Source organism: Elephas maximus, chromosome 7 (assembly GCF_024166365.1).
Source record: "Elephas maximus indicus isolate mEleMax1 chromosome 7, mEleMax1 primary haplotype, whole genome shotgun sequence".
Taxonomy (NCBI): domain Eukaryota; kingdom Metazoa; phylum Chordata; class Mammalia; order Proboscidea; family Elephantidae; genus Elephas; species Elephas maximus.
In genome coordinates this window covers 58,104,719-58,123,813 of record NC_064825.1, presented here as the reverse complement: position 1 = coordinate 58,123,813, position 19,095 = coordinate 58,104,719, and the positions used below count along the sequence as shown (strand labels likewise).

General features: G+C 37.5%; 1 protein-coding gene and 1 pseudogene across 1 annotated transcript; both read right to left on the bottom strand.

The window, feature by feature from the left end:
• Positions 1 to 4,157: 4,157 nt before the first annotated feature.
• Positions 4,158 to 5,123, bottom strand: LOC126079193 (olfactory receptor 52N4-like). Its single transcript, XM_049890121.1, has one exon. The coding sequence runs from the start codon at positions 5,121 to 5,123 to the stop codon at positions 4,158 to 4,160; it is 966 nt and encodes a 321-aa protein (XP_049746078.1).
• Positions 5,124 to 13,768: 8,645 nt separating this feature from the next.
• LOC126080029 (olfactory receptor 56B1-like) lies at positions 13,769 to 15,355 on the bottom strand (annotated as a pseudogene).
• Between the last annotated feature and the right edge of the window lie 3,740 nt (positions 15,356 to 19,095).

The window sequence follows — 19,095 nt, the reverse complement described above, 5'->3', positions numbered from 1 at the left end:
ATTTTAGAATTGTTAGTGAATAATTTTTTTTTCTTTTTATTAAATATACCTAAAAGTCCTTTTTAACCAATAAGGTGCTCTAAGGGTAATATATCTACATAGTTCACTCTATTCTCAGTCTCTTAAAAAACAAACAAACAAAAAGCAGCTAATTCTTTAAGGGCTCGAATCTATTCTTGACCTTGTGTGATAAACTAAGGAATAAGCAGCAATGGTCTACCAGATGTTTTCTTTTCCCATTTTCTTAGCTAAACATTACTGATGAGTTTGAACCACAGGCCTTTCAGTTAGGAGCTGGGCGCTTAACCACTGTATCACCAGGGCTCCTTGTTATAATAATAGCTACTATTATTAAGTAGCTATCATGTTAAAAAAAAAAAAGTTACTTAGATTTACTTACAAAAAGACCCTACAAGAAATGTATATTATTTCCATTTCTATGATAGGGAAGCTGATGGCTAGCAATACAAACATACAGCTATTAAATAAGTGAGGTGTATTTCAACCTAGTCTCTCTGGTTTATACCCATGAGTCACTGACTCTATCTTATGCTAAAGCCATGTTAAGAAAACAGAGGAACTAACTGATGCCAATATGAGGCATATTATTTATTACACAATTCAGGCAAAGTTTTATTCCAGTGTTAGAAGTAAGAAGTTTGGTTCTACCATTGCTATAAGGTTTGTAGATTATAAATAACCCTAATCATATATCCAGATACATAATTTTTCAATCATAGCTGTGTGTCTCCAAACTACATGTTTTGAAACAAGTGATATAAATTACTTAAAATCAGTAAATACGAGATCTAAATTCAACATAAAATCATCTTAAAGTGTTGAGTGAAAAAGGAAGCAACAGACTGAGTTCTTTCACACAATAAAATGTATGTAGATCGAAATACATAAAAACACTAAATAATAACATATGCTCTCGAAGACATTTATATATCGAAAAACACTGGAGGAGCAGGGATTGAAAACAAGTGAAGTTGGAGGATAAAGGGCAAAAAAATGAGAACATGCACTGTCAGAAGAAGACAGTGTGTCACAGAAGTGAGTATGTAGAAAGCAGCTCTCTGAATCTAAACTTCCTTTTGTGAACACTTAGTGAACAGGAAATACTTGATACCATGATACAGAATTACAATGCCCAGGAAAAGAATAACAAAGAAAAAAAGTCTAAGCCCAACGGCATGACATATATGTAAAACTCTACAAAAAAAAAGGAAATGAGCGTCTGAAGAAGTGTTCAGCAAGACAAGAAAATTATAAAAATGTGGAGAGTTTCTAAAGTAAAAAATCACAGTGTTTCAAGATTTGAGGAATATAGAATGAAACGCAAAGAAGGCAGTATTAGATGAGCGCAGAAAGAGGCCTATTTGATTTTTTTAATGCAGAGGCAATGGTGAAATTGACCAAAGCAATTTTAGGTGATTGATAGGATAGGAGAAACCCTGGTGCCATAGTGGTTAAGTGCTACAGCTGCTAACCAAAAAGTTGACAGTTGAAATCTACCAGGAGCTCCTTGGAAACTCTAGGGGCAGTTCTACTCTGTCCTATAGGGTTGCTGTGGGTTGTAATTGACAGTTCAAATCCACCAGGAGCTCCTTGGAAACTCTATGGGGCAGTTCTACTCTGTCCTATAGGGTTGCTGTGAGTTGTAATCGACCGAACGGCAACAGGTTTTTGGTGGGATAGGAGAATGAGAGAGTAGAGGAAGAATAGAGGGACAGAATATTAACAATTTGTCCTACAAGTCTGGGGTCAAAGTGAAGAGAGAAATAGGGTGATACATAAAGGGTAATTATATTTTAGGTCATGGAGTAATTCTTCTAGAACTTTAAAATGGGAGATATTAAAGAATGACTCATGAAAAAATTCAGTTCACTGAGAATAATATAACTAAATTGAGAAGAAGTACCGTGTATTCTCAGCAGCTGGGTAGGGAAAGAAAAGAACAAAATTGAGTTTACTCTACATTTCTATATAACTGGCTTGGTTTATGAGATATTAATAACGATGTTTCATTCTGTTGTGCATAGGGTCACTATGAGTCGGAACCGACTCGACGACACCTAACAACAACAACAATTATTTTATTCAGTCTCTCATTTGCTTTTTAATTTAGGAAAACCTTGAATAGTAGTGAGAAAAAGATTTAATTTTCTTTTTTATTTTCACAATCTGAAATGAGATAAAACTAGTACTATTTGCTCTCATCTTATGCTATTTGGGTATGTATGTATATAAATATATAGAGAGAGTGAGAATAGAGAGTTTCAAGATATGAGGAATATTGAATGAAATGCAAAGGAGGCAGTATTAGGTGAGTGGAAAAAGAGGTCTGTTTGATTTTTTTAATGCAGAGGCAATGGTGGAATTGATAAAAGCAATTTTAGGTGATTGGTGGAATGGGGAAACGCTGGTGGCTTAGCGCTACAGCTGCTAAACATTTCTTACATGTAGTTAAGAGGTCTATCTCTCTTCTCCATGTCGTTGTTAGGTGCCGGTAAAGTTGTTTATGACTCACAGCGATCCTATGTAGAAGAGAACGAAACACTGCCCGATCCTGCACCATCATCATGATGTTGCTTATTGATCAGTATTGGGAGCTTTTCACAGCCCTCTTGAAGGAAATTGCATATTCAATTAGTCTATAATGAAAAAAAAATTATGTGTATTGTGCAGCTAGGGGAGACCTATTCAAGCACATACCATGATTCTAGTAAGATATTCAGAGATTTAGACAGCATTATTTTTTATACAGATGACTCATGGGATACTTTCTAGTTTCTCCTTCAGAAGTCATTGAGAAAATAGAGGTATTTTGGTAACAATGAGAAAAATATAGCACATATTTTCTAGAGGAAAGTAACAATTTGTGATCAATCTGAAAATTGCAGCTGTTGTTGGTAGGTGCCATCAAGTCCTTTCCGACTCATAGAGACCCTCTGTCCTTCTTCGGGGACTGGTCCCCCTGATAAAATGTCCAAAGTACATGAGAGGAAGTCTCACCGTCCTCGCTTCTAAGGAGCATGTGGGCTGTTCTTCTTCCAAGACAGTTTTGTTCATTCTTCTGACAGTCCAGGGTATATTCAATATTCTTCGCCAACACTGTAACGCAGAGGCATCAATTATTCTTTGGTCTTCTTTATTCATTGTCCAGCTTTCATATGTGTATGAGGTGATTAAAAATACCATGATTTGGGTCAGACATACCACAGCCCTCAAACAACTTCTTTGCTTTCAACACTTTAAGGAGGTCTTTTGCAGCAGATTTGCCAATGCAATATGTCATTTGATTTTTTGATGGCTGATCCCATGAGTGTTGATTGTAGATCCAAATAAAATGAAATAGTTGATAACTTCAATATTTTCTCCATTATTCATGATGTTGCTTATTGGTCCGATTGTGAGGTTTTTTTTTTTTTTTTTTATGTTCAGGTGTAAACTATACTGAAGCCTATAGTCTTTGATCTTCACCAGTAAGTGCTTCAAGTCCTCTTTGCTTTCAGCAAGCAAGATAGTGTCATCTTCATATCACAGGTTGTTAATTAGCCTTCCTCCAATCCTGATGCTGTGTTCTTCTTCATATATTCCAACTTGTCATCTGATTATTTGCTCAGTATACAAATTGGATAAGCATGGTGAAAAAATACAACTCTGATGCATATCTTTTCTGATTTTAAACCAAGCAGTAACCCCTTGTTCTGTTCAAACAACTGCTTCTTGGTCTATGTACAGATTCTGCATGTGCACAATTAAGTGTTCTGGAATTCCCATTCGTTGCAATCTGGAAATTGCAAACATTAATTGAAAACGGGACCTAGAACAGAATAATCAGGCCCCAGATCATCTCCTTCAACTTTATTCACTTTTTCCCAGAAAATTGATTCATTGGATTTGTTTTTCAAGGAAACTTTGGATAATGATGAGACCAGACCTTCACAGGGCCAAAGAGGTGAAAACTCACAGTATATTAGACATTTCAGTGATGCTAGGATTCTCAATAAACTTATTTGAATGCACCATTTAACACACTCTCTTGTCATGGCCAAGAGTATTCTCAGAAATGTTTTTCTGTTCCTGTCTAAACATATAGCAATAACCCTTCTCTCTTCCTTCAATTCTTCTTATTTCTGGCAAGTATCCACTCATATGCTCTGGGGTTTTGTGTCCTTAGAACCTGAAAGAATCCTTAGGACACAGTCTCGTATCTGCTTGGTTTTCACCCCGTAGACAATAGGGTTCATAGTAGGAGGCAGGAGCAGATAAATATTGGCCACAATGATGTGGCAAGATGGAGGGATTATGTGGCCCCCAAAACGATGGGAAAAGAAAGAGAAGAAAGCTGGACTGTAGGAGAAAACAATGGCAAAGATGTGGGCAGTACAGATGCTAAAGGCCTTCTGTTGAGCATCTGCTGAAGAGAGGCTGACCACTGCCCGAAGGATCATGGTATAGGAGATTGTGATGCACAAGATGTCAAAACCCCCAATCAGGAGGGCCACTATCAGGCCATAGATGGCATTGACCTTGACATTTCCACAGGATAACTTGGCCACAGACATGTGGTCACAGTAGGTATGGGGAATGATGTTGCCTTTGCAATAGGGTAGGCGCTTGGTGAGAAAAGTGAAGGGAATGATGAGTATCACACCTCTCAGAAAAGTGGTCAACCCAACCTTTGCAATGACAGAATTGGTGAGGATTGTTGAGTAGCGCAGAGGGTAGCAGATAGCCACATAGCGGTCCAGGGCCATAAGCATGAGCACCCCAGATTCCATCCCTGTGAAGGTGCAGGTGAAGAACATCTGGACCAGGCATTCATCAAAGCCAATTTCCTTGAGATGAAACCAAAAAATGCTGAGAGCCTTAGGGATTGTACTGGAGCAAATGACAAGGTCAGTTAAAGAAAGCATTGCCAAGAAGTAATACATAGGCCTGTGCAGGGAGTCTTCACAGCAAATGAGATAGAGGAGTCCACAATTGCCTACCATAGCTACAACATACATAGAGCAGAATGGGAAGGAAATCCAGATGTGCATGTCTTCTAGTCCTGGGACTCCATTCAGAATGAATAAGGCTGGGGTCAAGTCTGTTTGGTTCAACATTAGCATGACCAGTCTCGTATGATCATTAAATAGCTTAAAATTTGTGTGTTTTCATAGAGTAAGAAAAAGGGAAGATAAAATATAGGTAAGATTATTGTCTTCACGTTCCCCCAACCTCCACATTTAATTCTGTAATACATTTTACGATCAAACAAGGAAATATTCGAGTGCCGGGGAATAGCTTTTTTGCTTATGTGGTGTTATTCTTTGACTACTTCATCAATAAAACACATTTTTATTGATCACCTACTATGCCCCATATCTCATCACAGACTCAACAGAAACAATGATGTTTTTGTTCTTATTCATAATTAATAGGTGATATTTATTTTTACTTACTACATCTAGGATATATTATAAGCATTTAGGAAATATTTATTTTTTAATGAATCTGGGAATCTCAAAATTCAGTGCAAAGATCTTGATTCTATTTTCTCATGTTACAGAAGTTACATAATTTGTAACTAAGAAACATCTAAGTTACAAATTATATAACTTCCTTAAAACTCAGATTACCCATTGTTTTTTAAGTATGGATAAAAATATGACTGAGAGAAATGCAGAGTCCAGAAACCAACTGTGAAACACAGTCAGCCACAGGAAACACTGCAGATTGTAGAATAAGAAAAAAAAAAAATGTATTTTCAATAAAACATGAGAGGCAAAACACACATCCTGTGATAGCTGGAGTACACAAAGATTTGAAAACAGTACACAAAAAGTACTAGCCATAAAAAAAGACAAATAGAATTATATTAAAATTTTTAATGAAAATACAGCTTTAAAAGTATGAAAAGTTAATCCACAGTGAAGCTACTTTCTATGGAGTTGATTCTAAATCATGGTGGCTATGTGTATGTCAGGGTAGAATTATACTCCTTAGGGTTTTCATTGGCTGATTTTCAGATATAGATTCCCAGGCCTTTCTTCTGGAGCACCTCGGGAGGTACCTAACCTCCAACCTTTAGGTTAGTAGCCAAGTGTGTTAACTTTTTGCACCACACACAGACTCTAAGCCACAGAGTAGAAGATATTCACAGTGCATATATTTAACCAAAAAAATTGAACCCAGTGTGTATACATTACTCATAAAACATAAATACAAACAGAGTGTAGGAGCAAAAGACTTAAATGCACACTTCACAAAAGAGGAATGAAATGCTAATAAGCATGTAAATAGGCACTGACTTTGTAGTTACCAGGGAAATAAATGCAAACTGATTCTCTCATTACATAGCCCTACATATCAAACAGGATAGCTAAAATGAAAAAGACCAAAGACATAGGCAAAGTGTAACAACTGGAATTTTCGTACACTGCTAGTAGGAGTGTAAACTGAATCAACTATTTTTGGCATATCTTGTAACAATGACTATATCCACAACCAGTATTTTTCATTCCTAATAAAAATATGTACATACATTCACCAGACCACATGGACTAGAATGCTTATGGCAGCATTTAGACGATTTTTCATAGTCTAAAACTGGAAGATACCTAAATGCCCATGAGTATTAGAATGGATGAATACATTCTGATAACACTCCACCATGGAATTTTATATAACAAGAATAAACAACCTACCACTACATGCAACTATAAGGATGAATCTCAGAAACAGAGTGTTATATTTAAAAAGCTTGACACAAAAGAGTATGTAATGGGTGATTTCATTTCTATAAAACACAAAAATGCGTCAAACTCATTTGTGCTATTAGAAACAGAACAGTGGCTTCTAGAGGTGGGAGGGAGTGATGATTGGAAGGAAGCTGAGGTACAGGGGTCTTGTGGAATGCTGGTTAAATTCTCTTTCTTGATCTAGTTGTGGAGTGTATGGGTTTCAGGTTGTAAGAATTCATCAAGATGTAGTTTACTTAATTGTGCACATTTTATATGTGTATTATAATTTATATTTTAAGAAAACAAAATAATTGTATTTCTGAGAGGATTGAATGAGGTAGCATGGGAAACACCCTACCACATTTTAAGTGCTCGATATTTCTATTTTTGTTTTCTTCTTAGGCTGACAGTCACTTTGGCAATGCTTACAAAAATTAATGCAGTAGAAAACAAGTAAGTGCCACCAAATGAATGCTCTCCTGTGTCCCATCAGAAGAAACTATTCATCCTGGCATCCAAAGCAAAGTGGATACTTTAAGACCATTTTCTGATAGGGAATATAGTTCCATGGAAATTGTGTAATAAAAAGTGACAAAAAAGAGGACAAATCCGATTTATCAAAAGGCACTTTGTTTTGGAAATACTAAAGCAACCCAGGTTGACCATGTTGATAACCATGACCTTCAAGGACCTCTCCCCATGTAGTTACCAAATCGGAGAGTTACGCAGGGTACTACAAAAGCACCTGTGTACCTAAGCTAGTAAATCAGGAAAAGCTTTCATGAGGGAAGGACAAAATGCCCTTAAACCTGAAGCATGATCAGGACTCTGACAGCTCAAAATGGGAGGAAAAACATGCTCTCCTGTTGCTTGTTGCTGTTTGTTATTTCATAGTCACGTCTCGGTGATATTCTTGGCTTTGCGATAAGGTTCTGTATTTTTCTATTGGTCTCTATTCTTCCCCCAACGCCTGTCAAATGTAGTTATTTTTTACAGCAAAACCTTTTTTAGGAAGAGTAAGCGGTCTGTCATTTGGATGTGATAGTGACCCTTCCTCTAAATCCTCTTAAAATATTGTAGCTACAAAGAGCTGGGTTTATATGTAGAAATCGATTTGCTGAAAGAATTATTCTCTTTCATTATATTTACCTCAAGGTACTATAAAAGTCAGTACATATTTGCAAATCCTCAAAATTCAATGAATCATTGATGCTAAGGAGAGTTTGTATTTATACTTACATTCCAGTGTCTCTAGCAAGGCTCCTGGTACTTATAAGACTCAAATATTTTTTGAATGAATGAGTCACACTTCATACTTGAATTTTAGAATTATTAAATTATAGTTTAAGTGTTATTACTTGGAAAGCATTGAGGAAACCACTAGAAGAAAAAATGCAGACTATCTTCCTCAAGATTACTAGGAAAAATAAACAAAATGTCCCTATCATAAAATAGAGAAAGAAAGATAATAAAAATACAGTAGGAAAAAGTTAAGATGACAGAGGCAGAACAAATATATTGGGTTTGGCAATAAAGATGAATTATCCATTAACTTAGACATAATCCTAATTAATTTTTAAAAACCACTTATGCAGTACAAAAGAGTGCCTTAGAATAAAAATGACACACAAAGGTTAAAAACGGTGTACGTACGTAAAAATAATTAGGTAAACATAAAGAATGCCAAGAATTGGGAAGTACGTATTAACGTGACACAAAGAAATTCAAAGCAAAATCATTGAGGTTAAAATCACTTTTCGAGAAATGTAGGACTCGATGGTGTGCGATTAGAGTTTACGGCACCAAATTGTCTAATTACAAATTTGATACGGTTTCTTCACAACCCGAATCATGAAAAGCACTGAAATTCACTCCCTCACTTTCTTACTGCAGAGTGGAGGTTTTAAAACGAGGACTTCAAACGTTTTAGTCACCTGGCAACTGAGAGCAGACTTCAGTTTTCTATTAAAGGGACGTGGTTTCTGCATAACCTAACATTTTTGCTTTGGAATTTCAAGAGTGTACCAATTTTCATTTTGGATAGAAGCATAACATACGGTATTTGCAGTGTAAGAAATGTTTTTTACTTGAAGACCAAAATTACCATCAAGGTTCTGTCTTTCAAACTTGCTGAATTCATAATTTAGGTGTGCAATGATCATTATATTTTTGTATTGCTTTTACAAATATCATTAACAGAAACATGAATTTAGAAGTATAGGTATATATACATTAATATACAAAAAAATTACTATTGTTACAATAAGATATATTTCTTTCAATAATCTGTGACAATTTAGTATAAATGAGTCAAACGGGATCCCTATTCATTTCTCCCTCTATCTTCCTTTATACGTTGAACAGTTTCTCATAATTGTGTGATGTTCGGCTACCTGTTTTGCTCTGTATGTTACATTATTTATCACAGTACAGAACGAAGTTTCACAGGTTCTCTTGGAGTTAAAGGATATCATGACAAGAAAGAGCAATGTCAGTCAGTGTCTTAATTATTTCTGCGCAGAGAGAAGTACCTGTGGTGGAGACAAAGATGTTCTTTTTTATCCAAGTATATCTCCTAGTGGTGCAGTAGTTAAACACTCAACTGCTAACCTAAACCCCAGTGGTTCGAACCATCAACAGCTACTTTAGAGAAAGACGTGGCAATCTACTTCTGTAAAGATTTACAACCTTGGAACCCTGTGGGGTAGTTCTACTCTGACCTACAGGGCCCTAGGAGTTGGAATCAACTCCAGGGCAATTTTTTTTTTTTTTAATCTTCCTTTGTCTACTACATTTTAGCCATGCATCTGTGTATCAGAATCAGGTAGACAAATTAACCACTTAACCACTGTGTGACCATAGGGTTTCCAGCCAGTGGCTAGTGGCTTCAAAAGGTAGACCTTTTGGTTAGCAGCCTGAGCTCTTAACCACTGCAACCCCAGGGCCCCAAAGGAAGCATCGATACCCCTAAATTGAAAAGGAAGAAATATTTTTCTGGGATTAAATATGTAGTATTCTGAAAAATATTTTTTAAAATACTACATAAACATCCTATTTATATATTCATATTCCTTTTTATTCTTGTAGTTTTAATCAATAAAATGCACCTCATTGTTATACAATTTAAATCCCATCTTCAATATATTTGCAAAGATCTCAAAGATATAAGTTAGAAATCAAAATATTAACTAAAAATTTAATCAGTTTTCTTTATCAAAGTACATTTAAATTGATTTCAAGACATGATTTAATTTTTCCTGCAAGGGAATTTGACTTATGTTACACTGGGGTGTGAATGGGGTTACTAGAACAGGAAAATTGAAACACAACACAGAAAGTACATTTATAAAATACAGCTTTGATATCATCTGTTGTTTAACCTCATTCTTTAGCCCTCTAGCCAATAATTTTTTTCTTTTTCCCTAGACTGTCAACCCTTTAGACTCATGTTCTTCTTCCCATATAAGAACAGTTTGCTCACTGCAGGCGTTGCTACCCGAGATGGACAAAATGCAGTGATAATTAAGTCTCGCTAGAAATGAACCAGGAAAAATTAGACTCTCATTTTGAGGACTAAAAGGAAGGTTATGTAATTATCAAGCGTAACCTGACCATTGATCTCATAATAGCAAATTATTCTCTAGCTAGCCACCCATTTTCCCATGTTATGAGGGCAATTCACATCTGACTTCCACGACAACTCAACTAAGTGTTCCTATTTGGTTGGAGAAATACCAGATGTCCCCAATCATCATGATAAATTACGCTGAATTATGATCTGAAAGCTAGGAAATAAACATTTTCCAAGGAAACCAATCTTATACTTCTGTCTTCAAACTAGGTAGATGAAATCAAACCTGTATTTCTAAGAGTATCATCAGCAACTCATATACATTCAAAGCCTCTCTCCACTTCATCCTACTGCCCATAAATAAATAAATTTAGTCACTTGGCTCTTTAGTATGTCCTTTAATACCTTAGTTTCTGGGTAGCAGACCAGTGAGATGAATGCAATATGGTCCAGTGCCCAGGCCCTTGGTTGAAAGAAATCACAATCTTAGAATCAATGTACAATGCTCCACATCTGAATTCCTTGATCTCTGTACTACTGACCTGAGCCTTTAAAGAAAAATGTTTGTTATATATCCCAAGGGGACATTTCAGAGTGTCAGAGACACCTGGTGTGTATATCATGCTAACCTCCATGCACAAAAGAAAAGAGTGAGAACTTTCCATTCATAATGCTCAGATGATGCTACAGAAATGAGTGAATAATTTCATATGTGTGTAGCTACGTGTGTGTCTATATGTTGGGATATGTATTAGGCGGATGAGAATAAACGCAAGCTATCTTAAAAAAAAACTGGTGATTTTAACATTTATTACAGATTTTTTTTCTTTCTTTCCCACGTTCCTGTGGAAAAGAGGTTGAAAGCTTTTAAGTAGAGAATGTTTCTTCCATTCACTTAGTCTTTTTTTTTTTAATTTTTTAAATGCATGTATTGTTTCATAGTGCAGAATATTAGGGCCTCTCTGCAAGCTATCACACTTAGTTTTTGCTATTTCTTATTTCCCTTCAATTTCTTAATACCCTTTGCAGGATGTCAATATAACACAGTAGTAACCAGCCAACTCCACTGTCCTTCTAGTCCTTGTATCCCCACGTCCCAAATCATTGCACTAGCTAGAGTATTTTTCTCCTTAGGGACATTCTCCCACATCACCACTGCTGAAATCTTTAGCAATTGAGCCAAAACCCAAACTAAGGCCTAAGTGTGCCCACATCCCACTCAGGATTAGATTCTTCTTGTGAGCTGTGATATGAGTGATCATATCTTAAACCTTCTCTTACCACGTGTTTTCTAGACCACTCCACTGCCATTGCCACCTCTGTTGGTTCTAGTCCTCCAAGAAGCAGACACCAAGATGGGATTAGACATTCAATAGATTTTTTGGGAGACACCTGTGAAGTATGAAGAGTAAGGAAGCAGGAGAGGTGGGAGGAGCTGTTAGGCCATGATGCAGTTCTGACACCTGTGAAATGACAGAGGGAAGGAAGAATTGCTTAGGGAACACACCAGCCCTCAGTATAGCTCTGAGATAGTCTCAGCCAGGCCACTGGAGAGTTCCCAAGCAAAGGTTGTCCACTACAGGAGTCACATTTCTTGTAGGAATAGCTTAATTCTGACTTCCTTTCTGTGCTCAGTCATTGCCAGGGATCAATCAAGGAAAGTGTGACATTGGTGTGAATATCATCAAAAACAAAATGAAACCCAGTGCCATCAAGTCAATTCCAACTCATAGCAACCCTATAAGACAGACTAGAACTGCCCTATAGAGTTTCCAAGGAGCACCTGGTGGATTCAACTGCGGACCTTTGGTTAGCAGCCGTAGCACTTAACCACTGCGCCACCAGGGTTTCCGCAAATATCATAGCACACCCAAAAGTGCAGCAACCAGAGTGTCTCAGTCAACTGTGATACTCACATCAGGTTCTCATGAAGGGACCTGTGAGAGGTACATGGCCACCACACTACTAATGAAGAAACATCAGGTAAGCCCAGATTGAGAAACATTTAGAAAAATTAACTGACATACAACCTTAAAAAAAAGATAGTCCATGCAAAATGAGGAGCTATCACATATTAAAGTACAATAAAGAGACACAGCAACAATGCACATTTGATCATGGATTGGATCTCAAACCTGTAAATAATTGCTATTAAGGCCATTGTGACTCTATATATAGAAAGGAATTTTGAGTACAGATAATGAATTAGATTTTTGTAGAACAATGTATTTCCCTGCTATTGGTGACTGCTTTCTGGTTATGTAAATTGGTGCCTTTATTCTTAGAAAAAAACACATGCAAATCTGAGTCTGAAGATAATTTCATGAAGTTGTGAATAATGGAGTTGTGAGAGAGGTTAAGGAAATACAATGGATGTTGAAAATATAATGGATATTGAGGAAAATATAGTGGTTGAGAATAACAGCAGAAAGACTTTCTTGATAAACCCCTTGGCCTGATGGGAAAAGGCAGGGAAAAAATGTTACTGGAAAGCTCTAAGATCTAGAGCTGTAGAGGCAGCGCTGCCTGGCAAGTGCTATGAAAGACACACCAGTCAGAACTCTGCCTGTGCACAATGTCAAGGAAGCCTGGGAGTGGAGAGTAAATAACTCAAACCCTCTCTCTTCTTTCACTCTATCTGCCTATCGGTGTCTCCCAGGGTCAGATAAACCAGTAAGCACAATATGCATCTCCTTACAGTAAGCAAGGTATGTTCAGGTTTATTTACACTTACTTACTCATCTGAAGTGCACAATATCACTTCAGATTGGTAAGTAAGCATAATTAAGTTCATACCTTGCTTATTGACTCAATCCAAGTGAATTCCAGTAGATAAAAGAGTCTGAGTCGCACAGCACATGTGGTTCATTCAGTCCTCCAGGCTACAGATCAAAGCAGAAAGGACAGAGGAAGGATCTGGAGAGGCACATGAATGCAGATCCTTGTAACTATCCATATCTTTTGGGTTCTGCTTGTCCAAGCCCAGGCATCTCTCCTTGTTCAGCCTAGATCCCCACTGTAGTTTGGTCTGGCACTGCTCATTTGAAATGTTTTCTGTTCCTGCCTCTGCATTCCATGCTACTGGAATGATGCTGGTTCAGGTAGACTTTCTTCTTTGTTTGCAAGTGTACCCATCAGCCAACAAGCATGACCCGTAATTCACGTCCCAAACATGCCTTTCTTTGGTTGTGTGGGTGAGTGTGCATGCATGCATATGTATTTTGTTTTTACCTTTACTTTTGTTTTTAGAGCATTGATATCAATCATAAATGCTGGTTGTTTATCCCTTTTTTATTGGTTGATAGAAGTTTCTTCCATGTTCTCAAATATATTTAGTTCTTTTCAGTACTTTGGAGGTACCAAGAATTTTTTTTTTCTTTCCTTAGATGCTTCCACAATCATTTATTTTAAAAATGTGAAAAGTGATCTCAAAGGCATTTACTTACTCCTCCATCCTCATTTAAGGTCTACTTTTTTTTTCCCACATTAGAAGAAGCTGAAGTCCATGTACTTCACGGACAAAGTCTCTAGCATCATTTTTTTCTAGACCTAAATAAAGCACCTTCCAGAAAACTGCCCTTAGTTCTTTTGTCCTGAGTGCATAGACCATAGGGTTTAGGGCAGGAGGGATGTTGTTGGGTAGCACATTGAGTAGAACTGGAGTAAAAGTGTCCTTACTCTCTGCCAAGTGAGTTACTGAAATCACTACAACAACGGTGTAGAAGAAGAGGGTGAGGATGAGGTGGGAGGTACAAGTGCTTAAAGCCTTGGACGCAGCTTCAGCTGAGTTCAGTCTAAATACAGAGCGCAGGATCAAAGTATATGACAATATGATAAGACTTAGGTCACTTCCCATGCCAAGCCATGCCAGAACTAAATGACAAATGCTCTTTGGTCTCCTGTCATCACAAACCAGGCTTGTGACCCCAAGGTTGGAGCCCAGGCAATGGTCAGTCTCATTCCTGGAGCAATAATTGCACTGGGCTGCAATTACAGGAGTAATTGAAAAGCCATTTCTAAGTACCATGAACAGAGTGGTTTTTACGATTAAGGGATTGGTGAGAGCTGATGGGTAGTGAAGAGGATGACAAATAGCTACGTATCTGTCTTAGTTATCTAGTGCTGCTATAACAGAAATAACACCAAGTGGATGTCTTTAATAAAGAAAAATTTGTTTCCTCACAGTAAAGTAGGCTAAAAAGTCCAAAATCAGGGTGTCAGCTCCAGGGATGGCTTTCTCTCTCTGCCGGCACTGGAGGAAGATTCCTGGTCCTCAAACTTCTCCTGGTCCAGGAACTTCTCAGGCACAGGGACCCCAGGAACAAAGGATGCTGTCTGCTTCTGGTACTGCTTTCTTGGTGGTATGAGGTCCCCAACTCTCTGCTTACTCCCCTTTCCTTTTATCTCTTGAGAGATAAAAGGTGGTGAAGGCCACACCCCAGGGAAACTCCCTTTACATTGGATCAGGGAGGTGATCTGAGTAAGGATGATGCTACAATCCCACCCTAATGCTCTTTAACTTAAAATTAACCCAGTGCCGTCGAGTCGATTCTGACACATAGCTACAATCATAAAATGGAGGACAACCACACAGTATTGGGAATCATGGTGTAACCAAGTTGATACATTTTTGAGGGGACAAAATTCAAACCATGACAATTATCTATTAACAGCTATGCAGAGGAAGATACCAGACTCCATGCTGACAAAAGCAGCGAATGGCATATATCTGAGCAAAACACTCAGGGAGGCTAATGACCTTGGCATTAAACCAGAAGATGGCCAGGATCTTGGGCATGATGGTGGTGGCCAAGCCCGTGTCCACAACAGAGAGGATGCCTAGGAAATAGCCCATAGGCTGCTGCAGAGTAGAGTCGTGGCAGATGGTGATGAGGATGAGTGTGTTAGCACCAATTGCTGAGAGGTAGAGTAGTGCCAATGGCAAGGAGAGCCAATGTTGCCAGCTGTGAATGCCTGGGAATCCAACCAGGATGAACTCAGAGACCTGGAATTTGGTGCTGTTGGAAAATTTGAGAGCTGCACACATATTTTCCTGGGGAAAAATTATTTTCAGTTGCTGCCTCTGAGCATAAACATCATCAAATATTTTAAAACTGTCTCCACTCTGTAGTTTGGCGCTGTAAAAAATTAAACCTATATGCCATCTCTCATAATAATTTAAGATAGATCGAGGAAGTTCTAGGATTTTATTAGTAAAAGGTAAACTTAAAAGTACTAATTATCAATATTTACTATGCAGGGAAATTTCAGCATGAATTTCAAATCTCTATTTGTATTGTTTTTAGTTATCACAGGTCAGTGCCAGGAGATAAACATAATTCTTTTTTATTTCCTAAGCCTTTCTTCAGTCCCTTGAGAAATTTTGTGGAATCATTTGGATGTTTGGTTTTTCATATGTGTCTCAGTCGTACTTGACTCAGATTTTTATTAACTAAAGATATCTAGATTTTTTAAATGTGAAATTACGGGAGATGAAATTATGTAAATTCCTAGGTGATATAGATGTAGATTCATGTTTTATGTAGACTTCCAAAACTTTGTTATCATAACCTTTTAAAGAGCTTCAAACACCAAGCTTGTTGCAGATTAGCAGAGGGATACTTTTTCTTTCATGTTCTTTGCGTGGAATCCTGAGAAGCCTCAAAAGAATAGCTTGAAAGGAACGATCTTGGTTGAATTTGTAAATTTAAGGAGTAATATATTAGAGGCATATCTTAGGAAGTTTTATCTTTATTTCCCTGAGTTTAATCTTAGAGAACATAGAAATACATACAAATATAGAACTTAGGTACAAGAAATGTGATACTTTTTATTGTATTAAAAAAATTATTTTTGCAGAGTTTTAAAGTAACTACCAGGATATGATCAGAGTCACGTTCAAAACTAGATTCATTATCTTGACTCAAATGCTGTTGGATTTCCATATTCTTTCTTATCTTGTATAATGTTTTTTTTTTTTTTTATAATGGCCCAACCAGCCACTCAGCCAGCCAGTCCTGACACCAGCAAACCAATCAGCCCTTTCCTCACCCCTCATAAACAATTGCTTCGTTAGCCTGGGAGTCCCTGGGTATTGCAAATGGTTAAGCAGCTGACTACTAACCAAAAGCTTGCTGATTTGAACCCAGCCAGAAATGCTTCAGAAGAAAGGCCTGACAATCTCCTTCTGAAAGGTCACAACCTTGAAAGCCTCAGGGACTGCAATTCTACTCTGCACACATGGGGTGAGCATGAGTCAGAGATGACTTGACGGCATCTGGTTTGGTTTGGTCTTTGGTTTTGCTTACTCTGTTGATTTCTTTCCTTTACTTCATTCATATACACTTTCTTCAGTGCTACTACTTCTGGGGAATTCAAACCTTTAACATCTCTAATCTTGCCTGGCTATACTTGTCTCTCATTTTCCCGTGGGTCTTTCTTTTCCCGTGGGTCTTTCTTTTTGCCAGCAGTCTGATTTGTTCTAAAACTGTCACTACCTTGCTAAAAATGCTTCCAAGTCTCCATGCTTCCCTTCGAATAAAGTTCAAACTCCCTTATACCATCTAAGGCACTCTCAGGTGTACAAACCCATGAAGTATCACCTCTTGCTACAAACCTCCTTGCATTCTACACTTCAGATACACTTAATTCTTGCTCTTTGCAGAAGTTATTGATTTTTTTTAAGCATTTCTTTGTCAGTATTTTTGCTATGGTTAAAGCTGTTGAGATTTACAAGCAAGAAAAAATACAAAAAGACAGAAAGTATGTACAAAAGCTTTTAAGTGATATCTTAAAGGCAGGATTATTATCAATTTTAATTATATTTGTTATGGGCTTATTGTTGATATGATTATTTTTAAATACATAAAAAGCCTCAAGAAAAGGCACAGTTCCCCTGTAATATAACCAATGTGACTCTTACTAACAACTAGGTATATTTCATTTCAGATATTTTTTACAGCATCTAAGTTTGAATAAACATATACCTCCTAATGATGGGATAAATTGTCCTTCTATAATGATGGATATAATTTGAGGGAAAGTAAGATCATCTAAACATATTCATGGCAAATTTTATTGAAGGACTGGCACAGTCTTTGACATGAAACTAGTGTTACTTTGGGCATTTAGATGAAGGCTCTGAAGGAGTTCAGTGCAATAGTTCCAACTTGAGAGCTTAGAAATGGGTAACCCATTGACAGAAGTTGACTGTCACATCTTTCTTCTGCAGAGGAGTGAATCGTGGGTTCAAACTGAAGACCTTTTGGTAACCAGCCTAGTGCTTAACCACCACACCACCAGGGCTCCTTAAAGGTACTACAGCTAACCTTATTCTCGGCGAATTAATTGTGCTGTTGAGGAACTGGATTGTTGTTGTTGTTGTTAGGTGCCATCGAGTTGGTTTCAACTCATTGTGACCCTATTTACAACAGAAGGAAATACTGCCCCATCCTGTGCCATCCTCACAGTCGTTGTTATGCTTAAGCCCGTTGTTGCAGCCACTGTGTCATCTGTCTCATTGAGGCTCTTCCTATTTTTCACTGATCCTCTACTTCACTAAGCATGATTTTCCTTCTTCAGGGACTGATTGCTCCTGACAACACACATCCAAAGTATGTAAGGCATAGTCTTCCCATCCTTGCTCCTAAGGAGCATTCTGGTCGCACTTCTTCCAAATCACATTTATTCATTCTTTGGCAGTCCCTGGTATATTCAGTATTCTTTTCCAACGCCACAATTCTAAGGCATCAATTCTTCTTTGATCTTAGTCATTGTCCGGCTTTCACACACATAGAAGGCAATGGAAAACACCATGGCTTGAGTCAAGCTCACTTTAGTCTTCAAGGTGACATCTTTGCTCTTCAACACGTAAAAGAGGAACAATTTTTCCAAGTACAACGCATCTTTTGATTTCTAGACTGCAGCTTCCATAGGTGTTGATTGTGGGTCCAAGTGAAATTAAATCTTTGACAACTTCAATCTCTTCCCCATTTATTATGATTTTTTTTTTTTTGCTTATAGGTCCAGTTATGATGATTTTTGTTTTCTTTATGTTGAGGTATAATCCATACTGAAGGCTGTGTGGTCTTTGATCTTCATCAGTATGTCTTCAAGTCCTCTTCACTTTTAAAAAGCAAGGTTGTGTTATCTGCATAATGTAGGCTGTTAATGAGTCTCCCTTCAATCCTGATGTCCCGTTCTTCTTCAGCATACAGATTGAATAGGTATGGTGAAAGGATACTACTCTGACGCACACCTTTCCTGACTTTAAACCACGCAGTGTCCACTTGTTCTATTGGAACACTGTCTCTTGATCTATGTACAGGCTCCTCATGAGCACAGTTAACTGCTCTGAAATTCTCATTCCTTGTAAAATTATCCATAATTTGTCATGATCCTCATAGTCTAATTCCTTTGCAAAGTCAATAAAACACAGGTAAACATCTTATATTCTCTGCTTTCAGCTAGGATCCATCTGATATCAGTAATGATATCTTTGGTTCCACATCCTCTTGTGAATCAGGCTTGAATTTCTGGCAGTCACTGTCAATATTCTGCTGCAGCTCCTTTTGAATGATCTTCAGCACAATTTTACTTGCATGTAATATTAATGGTATTGTTCAATAATTCCCAAATTTGGTGGGATCACCTTTCTTGCAAATAGGCATAAATATGGATTTCTTCCAGTCAGTTGGCCAGGTGGCTGCGTTCCAAATTTCTTGGCATAGACAAGTGAGTGCTTCTAACACTGTGTCTGTCTGTTGAAACATCTCTATTGGTATTACG